The 26,003-nt window shown below is 48.4% G+C and overlaps 2 protein-coding genes across 3 annotated transcripts in view; both read left to right on the forward strand.

Annotated features, from left to right (window-relative positions):
- The window catches only part of Slc24a4 (solute carrier family 24 member 4), a 142,240-nt gene extending 141,329 nt beyond the window's left edge, over positions 1-911 (forward strand). For both annotated transcript variants that reach the window (XM_085830625.1, XM_021179008.3), the window contains exon 17: positions 127-911. In XM_085830625.1, coding sequence (XP_085686751.1) covers positions 127-279 — 153 coding nt within the window. In that variant the 3' untranslated portion in view covers positions 280-911. The remainder of the gene's footprint in view (positions 1-126) is intronic.
- Positions 912-15,919: 15,008 nt separating this feature from the next.
- Rin3 (Ras and Rab interactor 3) overlaps positions 15,920-26,003 on the forward strand; it is a 114,019-nt gene continuing 103,935 nt past the window's right edge. Inside the window, exon 1 of the mRNA XM_021179321.3 lies at positions 15,920-16,247. Within this exon, the coding sequence (XP_021034980.1) occupies positions 16,207-16,247 (41 nt within the window). The 5' untranslated portion in view covers positions 15,920-16,206. The remainder of the gene's footprint in view (positions 16,248-26,003) is intronic.

Genomic DNA, 26,003 nt, shown 5'->3' on the forward strand with positions numbered 1-26,003 from the left:
TAATTGGACCAGAATCTTCTCAACATTTTGTAGAAAGTTTTAGAGTCCACACTGTTATTGTTTGGTAAAATGTCCCTTGGATCTCTCAGCCCCACCAAGCCTAGTTCTCCCCCTGTCTCCTACCAGGTCCTTGGTATTCACCTCAACAAATGGCGCCTGGACCGGAAACTGGGCATCTACGTGCTGGTCCTCTATGCTGTCTTCCTGTGCTTCTCCATAATGATAGAGTTTAATGTCTTTACCTTCGTCAACTTGCCCATGTGCAGAGAAGACGACTAAAGCTGAACCATTGCCCAGGAAACTGCTGTTGCCACCGAGATGCTGGCGTCCTCTCTCTCTCTTTCTCCACACAGGTCTCTACTGCCTTGGCAGCCACTGTCAATTCTTTCATGAGCTGGAAGGAAGGGCCACCATGGTCTTTGTCTGGTCACGGGCCAGGCTGCTGGGCATCTGTTCCCGCATGACAGGGTCCAGCCGTTATTTGAGCAGCTCCACAGACTCTTGGCTACCAGCTGCAGGGATGCATCGTATCTCTTCTCTCTTGCACACTTTAGTCAAAAGGACTTTTGTGTGCTGTTTGTCTTTCTGTTACATGGGCAGCCTCAGAAATGAGTCAGCCCGTAAACACAAGGTGTCCTAGGTGAGTGCAAAGTAGGTCCAGAGGCAAGTGTCTCCTCTGAGCCTGGAGAAAGCAGACTATGTTACCATGACTCTGCTGGGAACACTGGAAGAGACAAAGTATCAACCTGCAGGGGCTTCCAACCACTGCAGTTATAGGAAAACTAGGAAGCGTGGAAACTCTCTCAATAGAAGAGAGAAAAGCAAGCGAATACTGTTATCCTTTTTATTGACACATTCAGAAACTGAGCAATGAAATATTAAAAATAAAACATCACGTATAGATCATCATACTTGAAGAATATCATTCCACTCAAAAGAATCATTAACAGGGAGCAAAAGGTGACCCTCGGAGAAAAATTAACCCTCTGTGTGTCATCCCATTCTGACTCCGAGACGATTTGGTTTGGAATATAGAAAAGGTGGAAGACCGCCCAGAAATAGGTGCTAACTCAGAGACACAGTGGGGAATGTAGTCACAGCTACACATTTCAGACCTTAGGATGCCATGCTCTGTCCTGTGGGGTTTGTAACTTCTCGGTTAATGATCTGCTACAAAACTACCCCATTGAAAGACACAATGTTTATATTGTTTATATGCCCAAGCAATTGCAGAAGTAATGGTTACGGACAAGAAGAGAGCTTCAGCAAATTGCTCTCTCTGGTTAGCTGAAGCCAAGTATGAAAAACGAACCTTAGAATTTTTAGAGCTAAGTCTTTTCAACTTCAGAGTTTGTTATAACAAGCAAAGCCAGGGATGGGAGATGGACCCAAACATAGGAAAATACGAAACACTGTTGGACTGCTTTGTAGCTCTGAAATCTCTGTGTAATGGTTTCCTGACTATAAACCATCCCTGGGTTCTAATGAGAAAGCACAAATTAATTTTATATAGTGAGGTTCTTATTTTTTTAATGTTTCTATTGCAAAAGTCTATCAAATCTGATGCACTTTGAATACTGAGATATTTTGCACAGTAGAAGGCATGGGGGTGACCCAGGGTAATGAGAGAAGGGCTTTTAGTGATTTTAATATCGGTGGCTACTGTAAATCTAGCAGCCCAGTCCTTCTGGGCCCATGGTGGAATCTGTAGCAATGTTCTCTGAATTTCAAGGGACAAAGCATTCAAGCTTGTGTTCCTTAAGTTCCCTTAGCAGAACTGCATTGAGACCTCGCTCCCATTACCAGCCTTCTATTCGGGGTTCACATCAGTATTAGTAGCTCGCCTAAGTCAAGGCTTTGTTCTTTGTCTATCTGGATGAAGTCGGTGGTCTTCAGAGTGAGGCAATGTAAGCTCCCTTAAAAAGAGTAGCTGATAGGCTAAGGGCAGGAGCCTGAAGGTGCCCCAGTGTAAAGTCAGCGCAAGAGGTTTCAGAGTTATCTACTCCCTGGTAGCTCATTCACTACACTACACACACACACACACACACACACACACACACACACACACACACACCTCCCTTTCACAGGCGCATGCAAGCTCCGAGTGCTTCTGTCTCCTAACTTCTCTGTAGTGTACGCATGGGTTACTCTCATCTCGTCAGCAATTAGCATCAAGTGACTCTAGTTTAGCTTCAGACAGTAGCAGAGCTGAGGCCAAAGGTCTCCATCACCCCTCCTGCTCTGGCTGGTACACTAGATTGGCCAGCCTGACACGGTGGCATGATTTGCTCTGAGTTGGGGGTGTGAATCTTACTTCTTGGGTCAAAAACACCCCATGGAATATTTAATTTACCCAGAAAAATTTCAAATCATATTGTAATACCTGCCCTTGTTGAATGCCCCTGCTTTTCCTGCACTGTGTTTTGAGTCTCCGCATCTTCAAGAAGCTTGCAGAGAACATCACTGTAGCCTCCCTCTCCCCCACAGAATCTTCTGGAAGCTATATAGTGTCTCGCAACTGCAGTTAGAAACTGGAAATTATGTTTTCAGCCTGAAGGGCACACCTCTTGCTAGTTTTCTTTTGACTTAAATGTGCCAATGATCCTCAAAGGCTCTGGGCATCTCTCCTATCTAAGAAACTACAGGTTTACAATGAAAATTTCTGGTTTTAGCTAAATATTTTTCCTCGTGAGTTTAAAGTGTCATTTGATAATATAGACCTTCGTTTTGGAAAAACATGCTTCCATTAGTATACAGGATTGCTTTCACTGTTTTATCCCCAAAGCTAAATTAGTATGGTGCAATTACTTCTGCTACAAAAAGAAAGAAAAAAAAAAAAACAAGTTACAAAAATACACTTAGGTTTTTCTCTTCAGAGGCAGAAAATAAGAGCAAATGCTGTGTTCAAATGCAAGGTGTCTGCCTCTCTCTCTCCTGGCCTCTCCTGTCTGGATCCTTTATAGACCTGAGGTGGGGAGTAGTCTGTGGACAGAGAAAGTGTGAGTAGGGTCTCTCCTGCTGGGGAAGCAGGAGAGAAGTCCAGCCCAGCACTGAGGCTGCTCTCTGTGGCCTCCCTGCTCCCTGGGTGTGAAATTGGGCTGATCTTCTCCCATACTAGATCAGTAACCTCCTAGCCCACCTTGGCAGTGAGTAGCTGACATTTTTCAGCGCACCCCCCCTCCCACCAAGCCACTGATGCACACCTACATAGTGTCCCAACTCTGCCTGGACCCCTGGGGAAAGGCTTGGTTCTCTCTCTCTCTCTCTCTCTCTCTCTCTCTCTCTCTCTCTCTCTCTCTCTCTCTCTCTCTCTCTCTCTCTCTCTCTCTCTCCCCTACCTGTCTTACCTTCTCTTGTAAATTACCTTCGTAAGTTGCATGGAAAAGCTGGCTGTGTTCTTGGTAGATGCTAAAGGGACAAAGAAATTGCTGCTTAGAATTAAAAGCGCCAGGAGATTGCTTCCATCAGCCAGGTTTTAAATGCCTGCCAGAGGTGCCCTGATGTCTCCTAACACCATCTCCACAGGAGTCCTTCTCTGGGGGCAGTGAGCAGATGTTATCTAGGACACCCTGGGATGGCTTAGATGCCATGGTGTGTCCATAGAAACTTCTGGAAAGTTTCAAAAACGTTCTCTGGTTAACTGGAGTGGCAGTAAGTCATGATTCCTACAGCTAAGACCCTGTCTCCCTGAGCCCAGCTCTCTCTCTCCCCACGTAGACCCAGAGGGCACCTGCTTTCCCCAGGTATGAACACTCTACCTTGGTTTTGTGGTCTCTGCAGCTTAGCACATCCCATGAGCCCGTCAAGGGTCATACCTGCACTGGGCTTTCTCAAAGTCGAGAGGAGGGGCTCCTCCTGTTTTCTGGGAAACTCTCCCTGCTGTCAGTTATGTGGGCCCAGCAAAGAGACTTTCATGGGCTCTACCCACAGGGATGTCCCAATGTTTGGCTTCTCTGAGCTATATCATCTACAAAGTTCACACATGAGCCATGCAATTATGTTACATATATATGTGTGTGTGTATATGAATATGTATTTATAAATCCCCAAAATCTCAAAATGTTTCAAGGAAGTTTACAGTTTGGCATGGGGCCATGTGTTAGATAATCCTGGTGGTTATTTTTTGATAAAAGCAGCCTAAACCTGGTGGGTGCTGCTTTTGTGATTTGCCTCATGTCCAATTTGGGAAGATGTCCCTTCATCAAATGCATGCCTTCATGCAGTTGGAGAAAGGGGCACTTTTCTCCACCTCTGCCACTCGGGAGAGGTTATCATTTTAGGGAAGCCAGTTGAGTGGTCCAGGAGCTTTGTTTACCCTATGAAGGGGTTAAACATCAGAGCTTTTCAAAGGTCTTTGAATTCCAGTTTCCATGCATCTAGACTAAATCCTCAAATACCTTCTCACACACCCATATACCCACACATGTACTGCTAGGGAGTCGGGGCTCTGCTTTAACCCTATGTTTCTAATCTACCGTACAGTTTCCTGTCCAGTTGACCAAATTGTCTAACATCCTCCCTCTCCCAGGGCAATGGCTGAAGTCAAGTCTTGTCTAATCTGCCCTGACGTAGTCCCGGGGGCCCTGGGAAGCATCTAAGAGTTAAAACAGTCTGTTTCTGAGAAGGTCAAGGCTGTGGCTGTGTGCTTTTCTATCGTTACATTTACAGGGCTGGGGCTTGCCTACTCCCTGTTAAAAGCCCCAGGATAGATGCCAGCATGACCCACATCTCTTCCCACAGTGCTGCCAGAATCCAAGCAGTGGCTGCTTAGGCACCATTCTGGTCTCTGCTTTTCCATCCATGAATTCAAGAAAATCCCTAATCCTGGAGAGAATATGGGCCTTCCAACTCCACCCTTAGAAAATGGTTTGTTTGTTGTTGCTGCTGTTAGTTATTAATAGAAGTGACCATGTGACCTTTGGTTTGGCGTGATCAGTTTTTGTCTACTAAGGAAGGGTCCAAGACAACATTCACCCCTCTCATCACTCTAGAATTCCCAACAGGGAAGTTTTGGGGTTCACTCCAGAGGAAACACAGACATTTTCCAACTGGAGGCCTTTCCTCCCCCTGAACATGACCGAGATGGGTTCACTCTGTTCCTTGAGTGAAGTGTTCTGTGGGTGGGTTCTGGCTGTGGGTGTCCAGCCTCACCTTGAGCTGTGAGTTGTCGACCCTGGGACTGTGCTCTGCCTTTTTCCACCTGACCTACACCAGGTTTACTTGGGGCCCTCGGCAGATAGAAGTGCGGCTGAGCCACTGTGGCTGACTTGGGAATCTCCAGACTGTAGAGGGTTGGCTGCTGGTCTGTGAGGCTGGATATGCCCGTCAGAGCACTCAGTCCTGGCAGGCTATCCTCCTCCGTGTCTCCAAAGTCCTTCTTGATTTCTGACACAAAGGCAGCTTTGATTACACAGAGGCAGAAGCGACAGAAGGCCAGCCAGCTGCACCAGATCCAGGGGCAAGGTAGGGCTGCCAAGTCAAGCTGGACCTGAGGAGACCAGGCACATCCAAGATGCCAAGGGCCAGGCTGCGCAGTTTCCTCAGGGAGTTTGGACCTTTTCTCAACACAGTCTTGATTTATCAAGTCGCAGGCAGATGGAAACAGAAGAGTCTTGAGTCTTGAAAGAGCCTCCTTAAAAACACTCCAAACCAAGGATTTCTGAGGCCATCCAGACACTACCTAGTGCCCACAAGACATCTGTAGCACGCTGGGCTGAGCACCGCCATCTTTGTTCATTCTCTTTAACAAGCAGAGCAGGAGCAAGGGGTTGGGAAGCTGTAAATAATAAATATATTTATGCCGCTATTTATTTTTTCAATAACTGTGACCTCCTGCACTGTGAATGCTCTGTGATATGAGATTCTTAGTTTAATAAAACTGTCATTAAATTTGAATGAATTGATATTATTGGTTCCCAAACACTGGCATGATTTAACTTCTATTATGCAGAAAAGCACTCTAGAGTAATATATGAAACTAAACCTTTATAAGAAACCTAGCAGTCGGTGTTGTGACACAATATATCAAAACCATGTACACTGCCAATACAGTAAACAAACACAAGTCACCCTCCTGGTAGACCTTCCACCCACATTTCCATTGGATGTGGATATGAATTTCTTGGAAAGAATTATGTTGGAATAACAGCCACTGGAAGCCATTTCTATTTGCCTATTGAGACACAAATAAACTTCAGAAACAGGACAAGAAGTTGGAGCTTTTGATTACAAGGGTTGGAAATGAGTTAACAGAGTTGGATTTGAGATTCATCAAGCCTCGCTGGGATGAGTCCTGACGGCCCCACCCTGTTCTCATGGGAGCTGTCCCATCTCACCGTGTCCCAGACACACTTTAAAGGGTTTCAGCTTAGTTGTTATGATCTTGAGGTTCGTGTGTGTGTGTGTGTGTGTTGTGCATGGACACATTTGGGTGTGCACATGTGCAGTTGGAGATGAGACTGACATCAGGTACCATCTCCTATTGCCCCCGACCTTGTGTTTTGAGGCAGTATCTCTCCCTGAAAATAACACTTGTTCTATGACTGAGCTATATATTGTAACACAGAGATTTTTTTAAAAAAATACTGGGGAGGTGACACACCACACTCCGCAGTGCCCATGTGTTGGCGAGAAGACAGCTTGTGAAAGTCAGTTCTTTCCTTCCACCATGAGGAGCCCAAGGATGAAACTCACGGTGCCAGCCTTGGCAGGAAGCTCTTGGACATGCTGGAGCATCACGCTGGCCCTGCAGAGGTGCTTGCACAGACATGTTTGTTGTTGACATTATTCACAATAGCAACAAAATGGAATTAGCCTACATCTTTATGAAAGAAGGAATGGATAAAGAAAATGGCACATATAAAGTAGAGCTTTAGGCACAAAAAACATTGTTATACACGTTTCAGAAAAATGGATAGAACTGTATAATATTAATGAAATTACAAAGATTAAAAAAGAGAAACACTGTGTGTTCTCTCTCATATGTCTTAGCTTCTCATTTTTATTTATTTATTTACTTATTTATTTATTTTGAGATAGGATCTCTATGTGATTCTGGATATCCTGGAATTCCCTTTGTAGACCAGGCTGGCCTTGAACTCAAATAGATATGCCTGCCACTTCTTCCCAAGCGCTGGGATTAAAGGCATGGACCACCAGAGCTTCTGATTTTTCTATATATTATATTTATGTGGGGTGAGTATGTGTAGGGGCCTGGAAACTAGAAAGGGGCCCCTGAGAGGGGAAAGGAGGGTTGAGGAGGTGGGGGAGGGTAATAGAGCACCCGTGGAAAAGGGAATACTGGGAGTGAAGGGTAAAGTGGGGGAGAGGAGAGGAGGAGGGAAGGGCTAACCTAAACAAAGTGTACATGAGAATTCCACAACGGAACCTGTGTTACGTTAACTAAGTAAGCACGAGCCGAGAGACTCAGCAGTTGCCGCTTGTGGAGAGGACCTGGGTTCGGTTCCCAGCATGGGCATGGAAGTTAACCATCATCTGTGACTCCAATTCATTGGCTCTGATGCCCCTCTGTGACCTCTGAGGTCCCCAGGCAAGCGTGGCAGACACAGCAGCCATGCAAGCAAAAACACTCACCCACATAATAAAAACAACTTCAAAAAATTTTTTTAACAAAAAATAAATAAGAAATCGGATGAAAAGGAACCGTTTTTTTTTTTTTTTTTTATGATGCCACTACTTGGTAGGCAGTTAACCACCTCCTGCAGACCCTACAAGCTGCTGGGGTGGGCATCTCCATACCCACCTCTCGGAAGACATGGGTTCAGGGAGTTTAAGGAATTTGCCCAAGGCTACACTGTGGGGAAGAAAAGAACTGAGCCTGGAGCCCTGTTGTCGGAAGCAGACAATCCCTGTTGTCGGAGCCCTGTCGGTGCTGTACCCCAGCACCCAGGCACCCTTAACAGCACCCCAGGTGTCCCCATTTGAGGATGCCCTTTCCTGAGATCGCAGGGGCCTCAACTGAGATTGAAGCAGAATCGAGGGCTGGGACCATGGTCTGATGACCCACCAGCTGGGACTGGATAAGCCTTCATCCTATCCAGCCTACCGTCAGTCACAATTTCTCAGGAGAGCCCCAGGACACCACAGTGATTCTTAGAGAAAGGACATATATTTTCTTCCAAAGGAGAAGTGAGATGGGCACTGAGCAATTCCAGAGAGTGAGAAAGACACAATCACCACCGCCCCCAAGCACTTAGGAAGCAACCAATGCTGCTAACCCACTAGGCTCCCTGTCCCCCTGGCCTGGCCTCTGGGGAGGTTAGGACTTGTAAGAGAGACTAGAAATTCCAGAAGTTTCCACCATGGGCACTCAAGCTTTTGCCAGCTGTAACTGTTTTTTTTTTTTTTTCTCTCTCTCTCTCTTCATTAGCTAAAGATGGAGATAAGGCCCTGGTTCTAGGTCTTTCCATACACTAGCTCATCCCCTAAAGATACCCTTTCATTTTTTCCTCCATCTGAAATCCTACTCCAAGGCTTAGGTGATGGCACCTGCCTATAATCTCAGGGACAGTAGGGAGGCTGAGGTAGGGGGATTGTGAGTTCCAGGTCAGCCTGGGGGAAATAGGGAGACCATGCCTCAACAAAAAATGATAAACAAAACGCCTACTCTGGGAAATGCCCGACTGTGACCGACCAGGGTGAGGAGGGCTTGCTTCTTGATCATGTAGATGGGGAAGTTCATTACACCTCATGACGCCAGCATTTGGCTCCCTCACAGTCCAAAATGGCTGCCTGACTTCATCTTGACTGAAACTTCAGCAGCAACCAGTTGAGCTGCTCTCAAATTTTTAGCCCAGCAAGGGCTGATGCCTCATATCTTATAGCACTTGGGTAGCTGGGGGAATAAGACCTCAAACTCAAGGCCAAACTGGACTCCATAGCAACACCCTGTCTCAAAAACAACAACAACAAAAAAGACATAAATTGACCCTTGTCCATAGAAAATATATTTAATAGTGAAAAATATTATTTAAAACTGTTATGCTTGGAGGTAATTTTTTATCTGTCAATGTTAACTAACTAACTATAAAATGTTTCCACCATGTATTCCTGAGCCCCTAACCCAGGAATACATGGATACATGAGAAAGAGCTAAAGATTGCCTACACAAGGTCTGAGGGAGGAGAAAGGAATCTTGCCTCATGTGTCCTGTCCTGGACCAGCAGTAATGACGGCTCAGAACTGTGTGGACACTGCCCAGGCCAGCATCCTCAGAGTTCTCCTTTAGGGACTGCCACTCAGGTAAAGAGGGTTCCTTGACTTTCCCACAGAAAAGAATGTTAGAAGGGGCCAGTATTATGTAAAGTTGAAGTTTATTAAAAACAGAAAGAAAAACCCCTCCAAAGAAAGACCAGGGTACACCCGAGGGCACAGGTGTGGTTTCTCAAATAAGAGTGGCCTCTAGGAGTCCTAGTGGTAACTGTATACAGGATTTTAGAGACTTGGAATGTCATTGTCTAAACAGTTTTTAAGAGATTCTCCATTATTTGTATTTATTTATTTATTATTTGTTTACTTATTTATTTTGGTAAAGTTATAGGGTGGCTCCTGAGGCGCTACAGATGAGACTAGAATCTGATAAGGTAAAACCAGGAGCTAGTAGGGTTGCAAAGGAGCTTAGACTGCACCCTTTTACTCTAAGCTGGAGATGGATATTCCTAGAAAATTGCAGTTTTACAGATGGGAAAGGAAAACAGCCTTAAGGAAAGTTAATTGTGTTGAAATTCTGATTCTCAGCTGGCAAGAGGCTCCAGTCAGACTTCGGCCAAGTTACTTTCCCTTCCCATGTCGCTGGGAATTTCCCATCTTTCTCTCTTGACTCCCTTTCCTCAACCCGAGCACACAGTAGGACTGCAGTGCCTGGCCCACAGTGGGAACTCTGCTCTCCCGGGATGAGTATGACCATCTGGCTTACTTTCAGGCAAATGAGACAGCTTGGAGATGCTGAGCCTATTAATGTGTAACCACTGGCCTCTTGTCAAAAATGTAACTCGGCTTTCCAGAGGTCACTGTTGCAAATTCTCTTTCCATCCCCTCATTTTCAGGGCTGCCAAGGCCCAGCTGGCCCGGCAGGCAAGAAAGAGCCTGCCTGAGTCTGGAACCAGCAGTTAATGTCCAGGGCTGAGTTAGTCCAGGTTCCTTCTTCTCTGTGACTATCCTGCATTGACGGGAGGGGCAAGAAAATAATCTTCCAGAAAAACGACTCTCAGTGCTTAATGTTTTAAAACCACACTGTCAACAATGTGACTGACAACGGTGACTCTGAGCTTTGCTTTTTAATGTTAATAAAATATACACCACCCTTCCTTATAAACTCTGTCCAGCATTGCCACAAGACGCTTTTGCTGATATTTTGTCAGATTCTTGTGACTATATAACAACCCCTTTGCAACTGATAAATGACACATACACTATATTTGGGCATATTTTTGTTTACTACCAAAGGGAAATCATAGAGACATAAGTCCCCCGGCTACACAAGTGACTTCGCTCTATTGTCAGATAACGGATTTCGAAGAATGGAAAAAATAATTGTTTGTTTGTTTTGTACAACATTAATAGTCAACTATGACACTTTTAGAATCAGCCTCTTTGAAATCTAATCTGCCCACAATAATCCTGAGTTTAAGCTTATAGCTTGGTGAGTCCTAGATGTATGACCAGCCCTGCAGAAACCACCACCATGGAGCTGGTGAGAAGACTCAGCGAGTGAAGATGCCTGCCACCAAGCTTGACAACCTGCGGGTCTGGTCCCTAGGACTCACGTGGGAGGGAGAGAAAGCCAACTCCCACAACTGTCCTCTGACCTGCACACTTGCACCCTGGCTCAGGCATGCCCACACTCATACATGCACCTCAAACACGAAAAACAAGAAAGCAAATGGATAAATAAGTGCAAAATAAATCATCTTCAACACCACCATAAGCAAGATAACGAACAGTTATCTGAGAATCCTCATGTGTGAATGCAGGTTGTGACACAGCTGTAGGAGAAGATGATGGTGTGTGTGCATAGTTCTAGGCTAATGTCAGTGTCTTTTTTTATCGGGTTTTATCCCCTGCCAATTCGATTGAGGAAAAAGACATACACACACACACACACACACACACACACACACACACACACACACACACACCTTGGGCCAAGTGTGGGTTCTAACTACTATAGCCCATCAGGGGCTGCCCTTCTCCTAGTCTCAGGGCAGTCATTGACTTCTACCTAATTGCACATGGAATTTCACTCCATAATAGGAGGAAGAATTTACCTTCCCTGCAGGACAGACAGGCATACCGCATGATCCTGGTTGGTCTCAAGAGTCACCTTGGCGCCATAGGAGAACTACCCTTAGAGAGGCCAACACCACAGAGAACAGAGCAGGGAGAGGGACCAAATATCAGTAGCTGATGGCAGCATCCACCCCCTGATTCCTTCAAATATGGATTCAGCCACAGCAGACAGCTTCCAAAGATGGCGCTGTCCCATGCCTACTATGCCCAATCCCTTCAGTGACCTGATTTGCTTCTGATGACAGAAGGTGAGATGTCATCTCTGTAATTAGGTTGTGTAAGACTGGACTTCCCAGCTTTGATGCAAGAGCCCTCCCTTGGTGGCCATCTCAGTCTAAACATATTGAGGAGTGTGAGGAGCAGAGGTAGGTGACTGAGGCTCTCAGCCCAAACAAAGCTCTTCCTGCCAATGTGCCTGCCTGGGAGCAGATTCCTCCCTGGCTGTGCTTGCAGAGGACATCCCAGCCTGGCAGCATTCAGTTACTGTCTAGGAAACAAAGTGGCTGAAGGAGCAGCCCTCGGTGTGCGCAGACTCTGCTGCACAGATAGGGATGTGTGTGTCAGGCTCCCGTGCTTACTGGCAGTTGCTTCTTCTCCCGCAGAGCCTGGTGGCATGCCACCTCAAACTCTGCTCAACCCAGGCAGATGACTGTGACTCTGTATGGACATAACACAGGGTGATTGATTTTGCAATAACAGTGTTTCCATTGTAGGCTTTTTCAGAACCTACTTTAATGAACATTTAAACACTTCAGCCTCCCTTCTAGGCCACTGACCAAAGGTAGGGGAGAAAGATGGTTACTAGGACAAGGGGGATGCGGATCTGTTTAGAAGTAGTTCTTTGGGGTGATTCCAATCTTCCTTATCAGGATATCAGCAGTCCAGTTCAAAACGTCAACACGAATCCGTAGTGGCAAACACCAGGTATAAGTCAATAGTAGTGGCTGGATCACGAAGAAACCATAAGGCTCTGCCTATCCGTGCTAGACCACAGAAGCAGCAAGAAGCAACTGGAATACCACTAGAAGTTCTTTGGTGTATTTCTCGCTACAAAATTACAACAAGCGATAATCAGCGAAGAGTTGCAAGGTGAACCAATGCAAGAGTGTCATTCACTGTCTGTTGCAGTTCTATTCTTTCCAAACACCATGGTTCTCTCTTGTGTCTGATTTAGCAAAACCTCCTCTAATAAGACAGCTTCCAGAAAAACACCACACGACACAACTGAGTCCCCAAGGAGCCAGAGATTTCCACTTCAATCCACACTCCAATGCCTGGGAAAATGGAGGTGTGGGAAGAAGATGGGAACTCACAAAACTACTTCCTGCTGATTTCTTTTTGCCAAGTGAAATGTCCTAAAGAGCCACTGTGTCACGGTTCCATGGTTTCTACTGTCAGGTGTTTAGGCAGGGTTCCTCTGATGACACTCTTACCCTTACTACATCAACAGATGCACCCGAGTGGCAGATCTCTGACAGCAGCTGTGATGGCATAGATATGTCCAGCGCCTTAGTTACTCTAAGGCTCACTTTGATCCTTCTTAGAAGGGGGAACAAAATACCCATGGGAGGAGTTACAGAGACAAAGTGTAGAGCAGAGACTGAAGGAAAGGCCATCCAGAGACTTCCCCACATGGGAATCCATCCCATATACAGACACCAAACTCAGACACTATTGTGGATGCCAAAAAGTGGTCGCCTTCAGGAGCCTGATACAGCTGTCTCCTGAGAGGCTCTACCAGGCCCAACAAATACAGAGGTGGATGCTCTCAGCCAACCATTGGACTGAGCACAGGGTCCCCAATGGAGGAACTAGAGAAAAGACCCAAGGAGCTGAAGGGGTTTGCAGCCCCATAGGAAGAACAACAATATGAACTAACCAGTATCTCCAGAGCTCCCAGGAACTAAACCACCAACCAAAGAGTACATATGGAGGGACCCATTGCTCCAGCTGCTCCAGCTGCATATGTAGCAGAGGATGTCCTCAATTGGTCATCAATGCAAACCATGGCAAGTCCTAACAGGGCCCTCAAGGGTGCTGAGATGGAAGATTACAGAGAGTGGGGGAAGGGTGGTTGGGAGTGGAAAAGGAAGAGGGTCTAGACAAGCAGACTGCACATCATCACGAACAGTGTCCACTCAGCCTTCTGGAATCTTGGCAGCCCCACCCCTAATCAGTTATCATCAAGAGTATCTCCATGGTGCACACCTAAGGAATTGTGCCTTTACAAAGCAAGTGAATGGTCAGCCTTCAGGAGGCCTCTGTTGGAATAGGAGAAAGGCCTGTGACTGTTCTGTGGAACTCAGGGTATTAGGGGGGCTGTCTAGTGTCAGAGCTGTGCCCTGGAGGGGAGCCTATGGGGTCTGAAAGTGTAGGGTTACTCATATCAGCCTGAAGAACTGGCAAGTAGTAGGATGGTCCACTGACCTAGATCCAAGGACACCTAGGAGTAGCTTGTGGGCTTATTGGAGGAACCACAGCCAAAGATTTCTCCCTGAAGGGATGCTCTCTTCCTTCTCTCATCTGTGCTCATCTTATTACAGATGAGCAATGGAATCTCTGAGAAAGCTGTACTGGCTGTGGCCTAAGGAGTCCCAGGACTGGATTTGAACATGTGACTGCCTTCTGTGCCCAGCTTTCAAGCAGAAAATTACAGGATTGTTGACAGAGATGATAGAAAGGTGACTGTGGCTCAGGGAAGAGCTAACCTCAGATTAGAAATGCCTATAGGGCCTGGTAGTACCCTGAGGGGGTGGCTGGCAGCAATCTGAGTGCTCGGTGGGGAAGTTGTGTAGGTCAGAGTGGCTAAGGTTGCTCCCTGGAGACCACACTCTTTTGTGCCTTCCAAAAAGAAAAACTAGTTTGATTGGGATGCAATTCAACAGCTTAAAGTGTATAATTTGATGGTTTTCAGATATAGCCACAAAGTTGTGCAATGAATACCACAGTCAATTTAAAAACATTTTCATCACCCCCAAAGAAACTCCATAGCCATTGCCAGTCACTCCCCACTCCCCAACTCCACCCACCCCACCCCGCCCCACCTCTAGCGAACACTAGTTTACTGTCTGTCTCCGTGAAATTGCTTACTCTGAACACTTCATGCAAAAGGAATGTGTTTAACGACTGGCTTCTGTCACTTAGCATGCTCTCAAGGCTCATCTGTGCAGAAGCACCATTGCTGGGGCCCCATTCTTTCTGTGGCTCAGTAACAGTCCCTGATTGATGATCCCTGATCATATTTACATATTCATCGATTGATAAATGCTTGGTTGCTCCCACATACTGGCTACTGTAAATTGTTTGTCTTTCTTTTCTTTCTTTCTTTCTTCCTCTCAGACACATGCCAGGCAACCGTTCTACCTCTGAACTCTAGCTCCAGCTCTGGGTAACACGAATAAAGGCTGATATGAACAGTCGTATATAAGGTCTTGCATGGACACATTATGATAGATAGCTTTAATTTGTCAACTTGACACAACCTAGAATCACTGAGAAGAAATTCTCAGTAAGGGATTATCTGCATTTAGTTAGGCCTGTGAGTGTATGCTGGTGAGAGGCTGTCTTACTTAAGTTATTGATGCGGGAAGACTCAACCCACTGTGGGCAGCACCATTCCCTAGACAGGCTGTCCTGAACTATGTAAGAGTGGAGAAAGTGAGCTGATCACAAGCCAGGTAACCGTGGCCACATTCATTTCTCTTTGCTCTGGATGTCATGTGACCGGCTGTTTGACATCCCCTCCCCCCTCCTCCTGCCTTGACTTCCCCATAATGAACTGTAACCTGGAATTGAAAGCTGAAATAAGCCCCTTTGGGTATGTAGTTTCCCCTTCTGAGGAACTGCCAAAGCCTCTTCCCAAATCAGCTACCCCATTTACCACTCCCAGCAGGAGACTGTTAACGAAGCCTCTCCTCTCACTTCCACAGGCTGATTTGGAGGAAATGCCAAAAGAGAAGTGGTTGTGAGGGTGTGTGGACACTCTAGCACTCCTGTGTAATCGTGGGTAGAGGCCAAGGATGTGGATGGATGTTGGGTTACTCCGACAGTGCACAATGCACAAGACAGACGGTCACAAGCACAAAACATTTCATCCGTCCCCAGTAGTCTAAATAATGCCCAGGCTGGGAATGAATTAAACAAGGTGATATCTTGAGGTCCGCTATTACCTGGTCTCACAGGCTTAGCTAGCTCAAGGAGACATTTTTGAGTGTCTGGGCGCTTAAAGACTCGCGGTTGTTGTGTAAGCTAGCAAGTTTTCTCCTTCAGTCTCTCACTGGGTGCTGTACTCAGCACAGGTGCCTTAGATGCCAGGCTTCATGGATGATATCTGCTTTGTTAAACAGTGATCTTATCAACAGAGAAGGTATCAAGGAGAGACAGAATGGCCACCTGTCAGGGACGTGGAGGAGGTGTCCCGCCTTGGGGGCGGGGGTGGGTGTGGGTCGTGGCTCCCCCGGGATGACGGAGGTCCCTTTTGGGCCGTGGGCCTCGTCACCTGCCAGTCCTGAGTGCCCTGCTACCCGGTGCCAACTTGGAGTCTTTCCTGTGAGTTTCGTTCGCAGGCTCCGGGCCGCCACAGTCAGTCCGTGCTGTCCTCGACCCCGGCACCGCCCGCCGCCAGGCCCGGCCCTAGGGGCGCGGCCGGGCTTCCGCGCGCCCCAGGGGGCTCCCTGCTACGAGCAGCCACGGCCGAATGGCTTCTGACAGAAAACCCTTGACCACCAAGGCCGGCCTCTTCCTGCAAGCCCCGCGCGCTGCGATCCAGGAAGTGGAAGGCAGCGGCCCCGCGCTTCCCCACTGGGCGCGCGGCTGGCGGCGGCGCCCGGCCCGGCCCTCGGCGAGGGACAGCGCCAGCGCCACGCGGAGGTCACTGCGTCCCCAATCGCCTGCCCCACGATGCGACGCGCCGAGGCGCCCTCGAGCGCCCACCCTGCCGGGTAAGTGGCAACCGGCTCCCGCCGCTCCCCAGGTGGCCCGCGTCCTGTCTCTTTTGCTCAGCTTGATCCCCGAGAGCCCTGGGTGCTCCGGATAGGGCTACGGGACATCGTGGATGTCATGCTGAAATGAACACCCCCCCACGAGCGTGCGGGATCCCCCAGCAGGGACTAAGGGTGAAACTAGGTTCTGCAAGGAAAGGGGGGCGGCCTTGGTGACTGCCGCACTTGGCCAAACTTTCAAATCCAGACTTTGTTAACTGGAAAAGCAGCGCACACTGTGCGGCTGGGAGGGTTTGGTATGTTCGAGCCCGAGGTGTCTGTGTAGCCATGGCTCTAGCCTAGGCTGAACTTTGGATGCAAGCACTCGCTGCCCTGGCCCAGCCAGCCCCATGCACCACGATGCACCGCTGCTCTGCCTAAACCCCAGTTTGCGCTCTCAGGTCCTGGGACTGGGAGTGGGGTGGGGGCGGGGGTGGGGAGTAGGGTGGTAGATAAGAAGCACCTACAACTTTAGGCAGGCCCATCCAGCAACTAACTCTCTGCCTGGATTGAGGCGCCACCAGATCCCATCTGCAACCCCGCTGGATCGGCTGGGGACCTTTGGACTGGTCTTTGAAGAGCCTGGTGTGTGAGGAGGGTCTAGAGTGCTCGGGTGCAAATAGTTGGCAGGGATACCCAGACGCAGATGCTGTATGAAGTGTGTGAAATTAAATGGCTTGGGAACGGCCATTTGGAAGGGATTCCTACTTTTGTGCTCTTCCCTACCCCCCACCTCAAGACCTGGGACACTGCCCAGAGCTACACACGGCTGGGAATGTCCTGTCATCCCGCCCAGTCCTGAGAGTAGATCCGGAAGGGTCGGGTTTGAAGCTGCACTGAGTAGAAAAGCCTTCTAGGACTTTCTGAGGTGCCATGGATGATGGACGAATCTGGGGTACCATACTTTTTGTATTTCCGTTTTAAAGTCCCGGGGCCTGATCCCGGATGAATTCCCGTGGCTGCCTGTTTTAATTCTGTGACCTCATCTCTTTGAGCTTCCACTCTTTAGAACAGGGACGCTATCTGTACACATCTTGTGCTCTCCAGGGTTTGGGGACAGTAGGGTGTAACTGGCCCCCATTCGGATAGGAAAGACTGGGATTGTCCTGGGGCGGGGGATGGGGGGGGTTGGCTGCCTCCTTCCTCCTACCCCCAATCCCAGCTACAGCCACAGCCCGGAAATTCTGTGTTGATGCTTCCCTTGGAAGTGATCTCTGTGGAGACAAATGTCATCTGCTGGGAAACTGGGAATTCTGATGCAGAAGGGGTCTCCTGGGAGCTAGTATCTGCTATACCCTGGATGGGAAGGTAAAGCCAGCTGGCTAGAAAAGGAGGGTGAGGAATCAGGTTCTGATCTCATCTACTTCCCCATTTTCCCCAAGGATAGCCTGGCCTGACCCATTGCCTCCTGCCTTTGTTTACCTCTGTACCAGTGATTGATTTCACTGTGCCTCAGTTTACTTACAAGGATAGTCAGTAGTCACTGCTCTTCACAGGTTGTTTGGAGGGGACATCCTCAGCCGCTATTATGATTAGCATCACTGACATCTGTTGGGTGGGCCCCTTCCTTTTGCCAACTGGGTGATCTATCTGCCTCATCTGAAACTCCAGAGTCCTATTACCCCTCCCTCACTGGGATTGAATTGGATGAATTGTGGTGTGTGTGTGTAGGGTGTGTGTGTGTGTGTGTGTGTGTGTGTGTGTGTGTGTATGTGTGTATCTTTCAGTCACCCTTGGCCTCTGGGTTTGTTTTTTGTTTGTTTGTTTTTGGGTTTTGGTTGTGTGTTTTGGAGACAAAGCCTCACTGAACCCAGACCTCACTGATTCAGCTAGCCTGCCTGGCCTTTAAGCTGTCTCTGCCCTGCCTACCCCAATGCCTGGCTTTTCCATGAGCTCTGGAGAGTCAGTGTCAGGTCCTCATGCTTACTATCAGTGGCTACCCTCTGCATACAGAAACCAAAGTGAGCCTCTAACTGATGGGTCTGCTTCTTCTAATGGCCTTGGTCCCTGCTCAGGGGCTGGTCTCTTTTAAGGTCTTTAAAACACCCTGCACCTGCGCCTCACACCTAAATACTCAGGGACCTCTTACCCCAAGTCACCCCTAGGCCCAGCTGCCACCAGGACTGGTCCTGAAAGCTTTTTGAGTCTATCCTTGCACCCTACTGGCCCAGAGCCCCCTTCTTTCTGGGGTGAGAGACATTCAGATAGCTGGGGACTGCTACCCCAAGGAGCCAGGAGAGTGTCCCTTGAGTTCTGAATCCTAGGATGCAAACTCTGCTTCTTGTTTAAACAGCTGTCTGGGAAGAGATGCACATGGGTTGCTGGCTACACTGGTAGCAGCCACATTTTTTTCCACCCACTGTGCTAGGCTCCACCATTCATTCAAGACTGTTCATAACTCCTAAAGCAGCCTCTGCCCACTGGCTAGTGTTCTCGGGGGACATAAATTGAGCAGGAGGCATGAGGAACCATCCGAGCATTCTAGGTATGTGCACAGAAGAGGTCACTGGGAAGAGAGGACATTCAGCAGAGGTTTAGAAAATCTAGAACATTCTAAGGGGTGGGGCAGTGTGGTTAGCGGGAGCCAGTGCTGCAGAAAGCAAGGGCTTGCAGGGGTCGGGAGGTCTATGGTGAGTGCACAGGGCCCAGCAGAGGTTTTCATAGAGGATGATAGACTGTAGGTGGACAGACAGTAGTTGGGGAGGGGCATGGTAGCCTGGAAGCCAGGCATAGCCAGTATGGACACTTGAGGCAAGAGAAGTTAGGGTGGCAGACTGGGTTGATGGATCAATGTTAGACAAATAGAGTTGAGGGAAAGGGACATTGCAGGAGAGGCTGAGATGATAGAGGGCTACCCCCCTGGGCTCAGACACCTGACTGTGTGGAGTCCTGGGAGAGTGGGTCATGTATCCCTCAGTCTGTGAGAACTGGAAGTTTCCAAGCCTCAGGGGAGATCTGGCAGGCACCAGACACCTCCCCGCTCTGGCAAGCACACCCAGTGCATTTTCCTAGGTTTGCTACATTGAGGGTTTACTTAAGATTGTATTTGTAAAAGGATTCCACTCTTGGAACAAATATGCCTGACCCAATCTATATTCCATGTAACCACGAGGCAACAGAGATCCTAAAAGAGGAAGGTGGACTTGGGTCTCCTGAGCCTCTGGTCTGGCATGGTACAGGTTCTACAGAGGTGTCCTTAGTCTCTCTAGGCTCTGAGACTGGGAGGTCTTCCAGGCTGAGGTGCATAGAGCAGGGCCTCAGCTCCTACAGCTTTGCTGCTATCTCGGATTTCTTGGCTTTTTTCTCAGGTAGTCTTGACTGGCAGAGACAGACCCGGGCCTGGGCCAATCAAGGTTCTTATTACCAGGGATGTGGGGGAGAGGTGCAGTTAGCATGGCATGGAGAAGTCTGGGCACACGACCCTCTGCCCGCCCTGTACTTGCCTTTCTCTTGATGCCTGCCTGTCTTGGGTCCCAGTGTCTATGTAGAAAACTTAAGATCTTACGAGACACTTGTATTCTAACACAGATGGGGTCCAGAGATCACAAGTGAAGAAGCCTATACAGTATCTCTGCTGGAAACAGAAGATGGCATGATAAGAAAGGCAGGCCCCTTACCACCCTCTCCACCTCCCCCAACTGGTCCACAGAAGGAGTGGGAGCTGGCCTTCAGGGTTCCAGGGGTGACTGCCGTTTCTTCCCTCAGGCCCTCTCCCAGGTTCCACCTGTGAATCATCCCTTGGTTCATGTCACTAGACAATGACAAATGAGCTGAACTGGCAGGCAGCCACAAAGAAGGGAGGGAGAGCAGGATTGGAGAAGAGAGGAGCCTGGAAAGGCTTGGAGTTGGGCTCCTTAGCAGGGCTGGAAGAGAAAGTGCAGCGCTGCATTCCCCAGGAGTGGAGGAGCCTGTAGCTTTTCCACGGACTTTGGAAAAAGGAGTCAGACTTTAGCCAGCTCTAGATTTTTCTGTCAAAGTAGGGACTGCCCAGAACCTGCCTTTTTATTTTTAGAATCAGGAAGTTACACTGTTTTGTCCCCTAAGGAGGTCTGGACCAGGGAAGTCTCCTCCACTGATGAACCTAAGGATCAACACCACAACTTTAGTGGCTTTTCTGATACAGTGTTGCCGAAAAGGTAGAGGGAGGCCATTTCAGCTCCTTGGAGGCAGGCTCTCAGGCTAGGCAGGGAGAGCCACACGTCCTTCCAACTTCTGGTCCCCCTCAGGAGCATGCTCACCTGTTTAAAAGGCCCCTCAAGAAAGTTTAGACTTCAGGGTGGGGCACCTTCCAACTATAGCAGATGGCGACCCCAGTTTCTACACACCCTCCCTAGTGTGGAAGGCAGAGATGCCTGGATACCCAGGACATTGAAGAGAGCAGAGCCCCTTTCTCCCATGGTCCTTAACTGCCAGGATGTTATGGGTCCTTCTCAGGGTTGGGGCAGAGTAGAACATCTCCTGAGCCTAAAGAATGACGTAGGCTGGGGGTGCAAGTGCTGGAGCCCCTGGCTGCCTCACAAGGTTCCAAGTGTAGGTCTCTGAACTTAGAGAAACTCAGTTTCAAGGTGTTATTGTTGGGGGGTGGTTTCAGGTTGGGGGGAGCTGTGTTTCTTAGATCTAGAGGCTGTTTAGGGATGGGCACATCTGTAGAGCTAAAGGGTATCCTGGGGTCCTGTCCCTCTTAAGTTTGGGGACCAGTTTCCTAGAAAGCAATTCTCTATGGTTCTAGTCCCCAAATAAGTTGATTCTCACCTCTGAGCTGCTGCTCTGGGGACATCCAGTAATTTCCCCCAGTGCTGGGCCATGGGCAGTGGGAATGGATCCTGCAATAAAGCTAGGGTGTACCACAGAGCAGGCAGTGAGTGCTTCTTCCTGCCAATGGCTAGAAATGTAGTCCACAGAATAGTCTAGAAGGTACTATTTACTTTCCTAAGTAACAAAGACAGACACGGAAAGGAGGCTTCTGGGTCATCTCTTTGACCAAACAGCTGGGAGGAAATGCTTTCTCATCCTGTGGGTTTATTTGATAAAACTGGTCTTTCAGAAGAGCTGAGTTTGAGAGCTCCTGTGAATAAGGCCAGACGTTTCCTAGTGGGACTTGGTGACTGATAGAGGGTGGGTGGGCTTCTCTGGTGAGGGACAGCATGAAGCAAGTCTGAGTGACTTCCAAGTGAGTAGAGTAAAGACAATAAGGAGGTACCAACAACCTTCAGTTGTCTACATGTATCCTGGGACATCAGCCTTTGCCAGAGTGGAAACATGGAGGTCTGAGGAGACCCTGCCTGGGAAGAGTGAGGCTCCCTGCCAGAGTAAGGCCTCTTCACCACAAGCCCAGGCCTTCTGCATGTCAGTTAGCCCCTGTATTGGAAGCCAGGAAGTGACTCTGTGTCCTCCGGCCCCATTAAACATGTGAGACGGCCCTTGAAGAAGAGAGAGGCCAGAAGAATCTTTCTTCAGATAGCAACAGTGCAGAAGGAAGGCCTTGCTGGACTCTGTCAGGCTGTCAGCCTTAGCTTTTCACAGAAGAATCTGGAAATACCTTGGTTTCCACTTCAGGTGCAATTCCTCTCTCCTCCTCTCCCCTGGATCAAGGCTGTCGGGGCTTGCTCCAAAGCGGCAACGATGCCAGTGGTCACAGAGCCCCTCGTGCTATCTCCCCAACTCCTAGAATGTCCTCACTCTGTCAGTACATTGAAAAAAATGTGCCAGCCTGAGACAGAATCTTAGTTTCTTTCAGACAAAGTGGCCTTTCTCTGAAGTGGTTGTGGTCAGGACTTGTCTGTACCTGAAGTAGCTACAGTGAGCTCAGGCCACATCCTATAAAGCATTGGCCCTAGGCTCCGGAGCAAGGCTGCATCTTCCTAGTCAAGACCAGGAGGACTGAGAGACCTCCAGTTCTGGTCTGGGAAAGAAAGAATCTACGAGACAGAGGGAGGGGTGAAGAGATGTGGAGCCTTAGAGGGGCTCTCCTGTTAGACAATACCCCACGTGGAAGCTGGCTTCTTGTTTTTGATGACTCTGGGATCTTCAAACAAGCCAAGACCTTGTTATTCCCTAGTAAGAGATGAGACTTCAGTTGTGTACACTAGTGAGTGGGGCCAAGTGGGGATGCTAGAACCTATAGGAGGAGCCTATTTTCTGAAAAGCCTCCTGGGGAAGTGGAGTGGGCTGGGCCAGGAGGGGAGAGACCACAGGCATTGGGAAGCCCTCCTCCATAGGCTCTTCAGGCTCAGAGGCTGACGAAAGAGTAAGCCTGACTGTATTCAGTGTGTGATGGTCTCTAGCTAACGGGTCAGCTGTCAAGACAGGATTTACCCAGTTCTTTTCCCACACTAATGTCTGATTTCCTCCCTCTCGGCCAGTGTCAGAGCCTAGCCATGTGGATGTGTCTAGGATGTTAAGTTTAAAGAATGGCAGCTAAGGATGGCTTCTGATGACACTGTCAGTTATACATCATCTTCCTGCTCTGTGTGTTAGGTACCAGCCTCCTTCTAAAGCATCTCCTGGTATTCTTCAGTCAGTAAACACCTTTCGGTTCACTCATCATCCCATTCTCCTACAGCCAGCCAGCTAGCTGCTACCTGTCCACTCATCCATCTGCTAATCCATGGAGCCAGCCAGCCAGCTGTCCATCTGTCTACCATCTGTCAATCTATCCATCATCCACCCATCATCATCCTACCACCAGCCAGCTGTCTGCCCTCCACTTGTTCATTCATACAGCATTGAGCCAGAAGTCAGTCCATCTATGCACCCTCTCTACATTCATTCATCTGTCCATTCATCCATCCATCATCTCTTCACCCATCCATCCATTCATCAGTTCATCTGTACATTCATTCATCCATCTATCCCTCTACCCATCTGTCCATCCATGCATTCATCTGTTGATCTTTCCATTGGTTCTTCAGTTTATCTCTAACCGTCAAGCTACTCACTGAACAGTTGGACATCTAGACATTTCCTGTTTACCCACTAAGGAACATGAGAGGCATGTACACAGCTGAAGTACATACAAGGCACTGTAGACAAGGTGCCGAGGTGGTACTAACCTTGACTGTGATGAGCAGGGAGCACCTGATACCAACAGCACTAGGTTTGAGTCTCCGAGAGCAAGCATGTATTAACTGCTGGGATTAGGACTATAGAGAAAGGAATTCAATTAGGAGTTGGCTTGAGTGGGAAGTTGAAGACTTGGTGCAAACAGGTCATGTGTGTGGAACCCTGCGGTATGGTGTGGGGACAGGAGAAGGTGTTGTATGTGAAGGCGTGGAGGGAGTTCCATTTGGCTCTCTGTAGAAGACTTTGGCTTTTATTTCCTATGATGATACATACCACAGGTTTGTTCCTCCACTTAGTGGCTCAGCAGTGCTGGGCAAGATGCTGCAGCTGAACCTGCCACAGCACCTTCTTCCTCACACACAGCTAATAGGGTGGCAACCCCAGCTCCCACAGTGTTGTCATGGCAACCAGAGGCAGAAAGGGTTCTCAGCCCTTGGGCTGTGAGACCATCAGGAACTCTGTGTGCATGTGCACATGTGTGTATGCTTGTGCACACACATACACACATGTGGGTACTGTTGGTTTTCAGTTTTTATTATATACTTTAAGAATTCAAACACAGACAAGAATAATGAAATTGAAAGCCTCAAACAGTTGTCTCTCTGAGCCCACACCCAGACCAAATATGTTCTTGTATGATTTTAATCTGTATATACATGGTGACTTGTGTTCCTCTTTTTGCATGAAGGGTCACTTCCTGCTTCTATATTTCTACATGTGCTAGGGACATGTGTTGCCTGCTAACCTTCGTGGCACCATATGATGTAACATTCTTTTAAAATTACCTTTTGTGTATGTGCCATGGTGCCCAGATGGAGATCAGGATAACTTCTGGAGTCCCTTCATGTGGGTACTGGCAATGAAATGCAGGTCATCAAGCTTGGTGCCAGGTGCCCTCGCCCACTGAGCCATCTTGCCAGCTTATGTTATGGCCATTTAATGGGCAGAGCCAGCTTAGTCATTTTCTGTGTTGATTGCTTGACATCATCCCAGGTCTCTTATGTGTTGAGTGAGACCTTTGAACCTGTGTGCAGGTCCAAGGGCTGACAGACTTCCTTCAGAGTGGTGCTTCATCTCTCTCCAAGAATCTGAATTTGAGGTGAGAGTGACGCAGAACTTCATGGTTAGCCTCTGCATTCTCAGTGTGTATAACTTTTAGGCCAACTGTTTTTTTTTTTTTTTCAATTTTCTTGCTAGTAGATATAGTCATTTGGTTAAGAGCATAAGTGGGGAGTGAAATTTGCTCAAAGATGCCCTTACAAGGAAAGGAGTTGTGTTTCCTGTAACTGAAATGCATTGGCTGGAGCTGAGGCAGCCATCTTGGACTCTGAGGTAAACAGAAATGTAGAAGCTATATGGGATGGGATAACAATATGGTTAGTCTCAAAACATAAAGCGCCACTCTTGGTCTAGAATGTTTACCCAGAATTCCGTGAGTCTCCTTGTATGAGAGAGGAATACATATTTATTTTGTTCAAATCATTGTGATTCCTTCTTTTTCTACTACAAATTCTATCCCACAAGACAGTTTTATGTTCAAGTCCTTGTTCTCAGAGGAGGAAGAAGGGAGAAAGGGCGGAGAGGAAAGGAGAGACCTCTCCTTCCAGGACTAGATTACAGGCGAGTGAGTTTTAGATTTCACTGAAAGCTTCTGGCTATTTATTCTGGCTTGCCGTCTGACTGCAAAGAAAGCCTTGAGCTCTGGGATGTGTCAAGCCTTCTCAAAACTTGTTACATAGCATTGTGCAAGTTCACTACTCAGTCTCGCATGGCTGAGGGAGCTGCAGTGGGGGAGGGGGAAGAAATTGCATTTTGTTCAAAGCTGTGTGGGAGGTAGGGTGGACTTGGCCTGCTTCTGGGGAGAGGCAAAGAGCACCTTGCTTTAGTTTTAAGAGGCACTCTGTCGAATGTTGGGGACCCCAACCAAAGAACACACTACTCAGGATGTGTGAGGCGTAGTCTACCCAGCCCAGAGGAACTCTCTATAGAGAGGGACAGTGGCCAGGGCTGGGGACGAGCTTGCATCCCAGGGCTTGGAGGGTACTGGACCCCAGTAGTGAGAGATGCCAACTCCGCTGGTCCAACCCAGGCCTGTAACCACCCACTTCTGTGCCCTTCAGTTTTCCTTGGACTCAGGTCCTATGAAAGGACCCAGTGTGCCCTCCAGGCTGCAGCTTGATGAATTTGAGGCCCCCTGGGCTGCTGTGGCGCTCAGAAGGCATTTCCTGTTTTCACTTGGGATCCCAATGTGTTGGTATGCTGCTGGTTTGTGAACCCAGGCCCTCACAGCACAACCATTGCTTCCAGTTTGGATGACCACAAGTGCAGGCACCTCAGATGTCTGTACCCAGATTTCCATAGTGAAACCAACATGGCTGCATCTGGCTGTGGGTGGGAGCTACTACAGGAGTCTGGGCCAAACAAGGCTCAGGATCTGGACCAGATCTTGGTAGAGGAGATATGGTACAGTGGGGTTGCAGCAAGTGTCTGTAGGAGGGAAAGTGCATGGGATCGGACAGGAACTATGTGTGCACTCCTTCAAGTGGGCAGGATGCTGCTCTCTTCTGCCTCCTCCCCAGGAATTAGGGCTCAGCATATTCTCAGTGGGGCCGGTACACTGTGGTCAGAGAAGCAGTGCATGGAGCAAATGGGTAG

The sequence above is a fragment of the Mus caroli genome, unplaced genomic scaffold, assembly GCF_978045245.1.
Source record: "Mus caroli unplaced genomic scaffold, Mus_caroli_1 scaffold_14, whole genome shotgun sequence".
In the NCBI taxonomy this organism is placed as follows: Eukaryota; Metazoa; Chordata; class Mammalia; order Rodentia; family Muridae; genus Mus; species Mus caroli.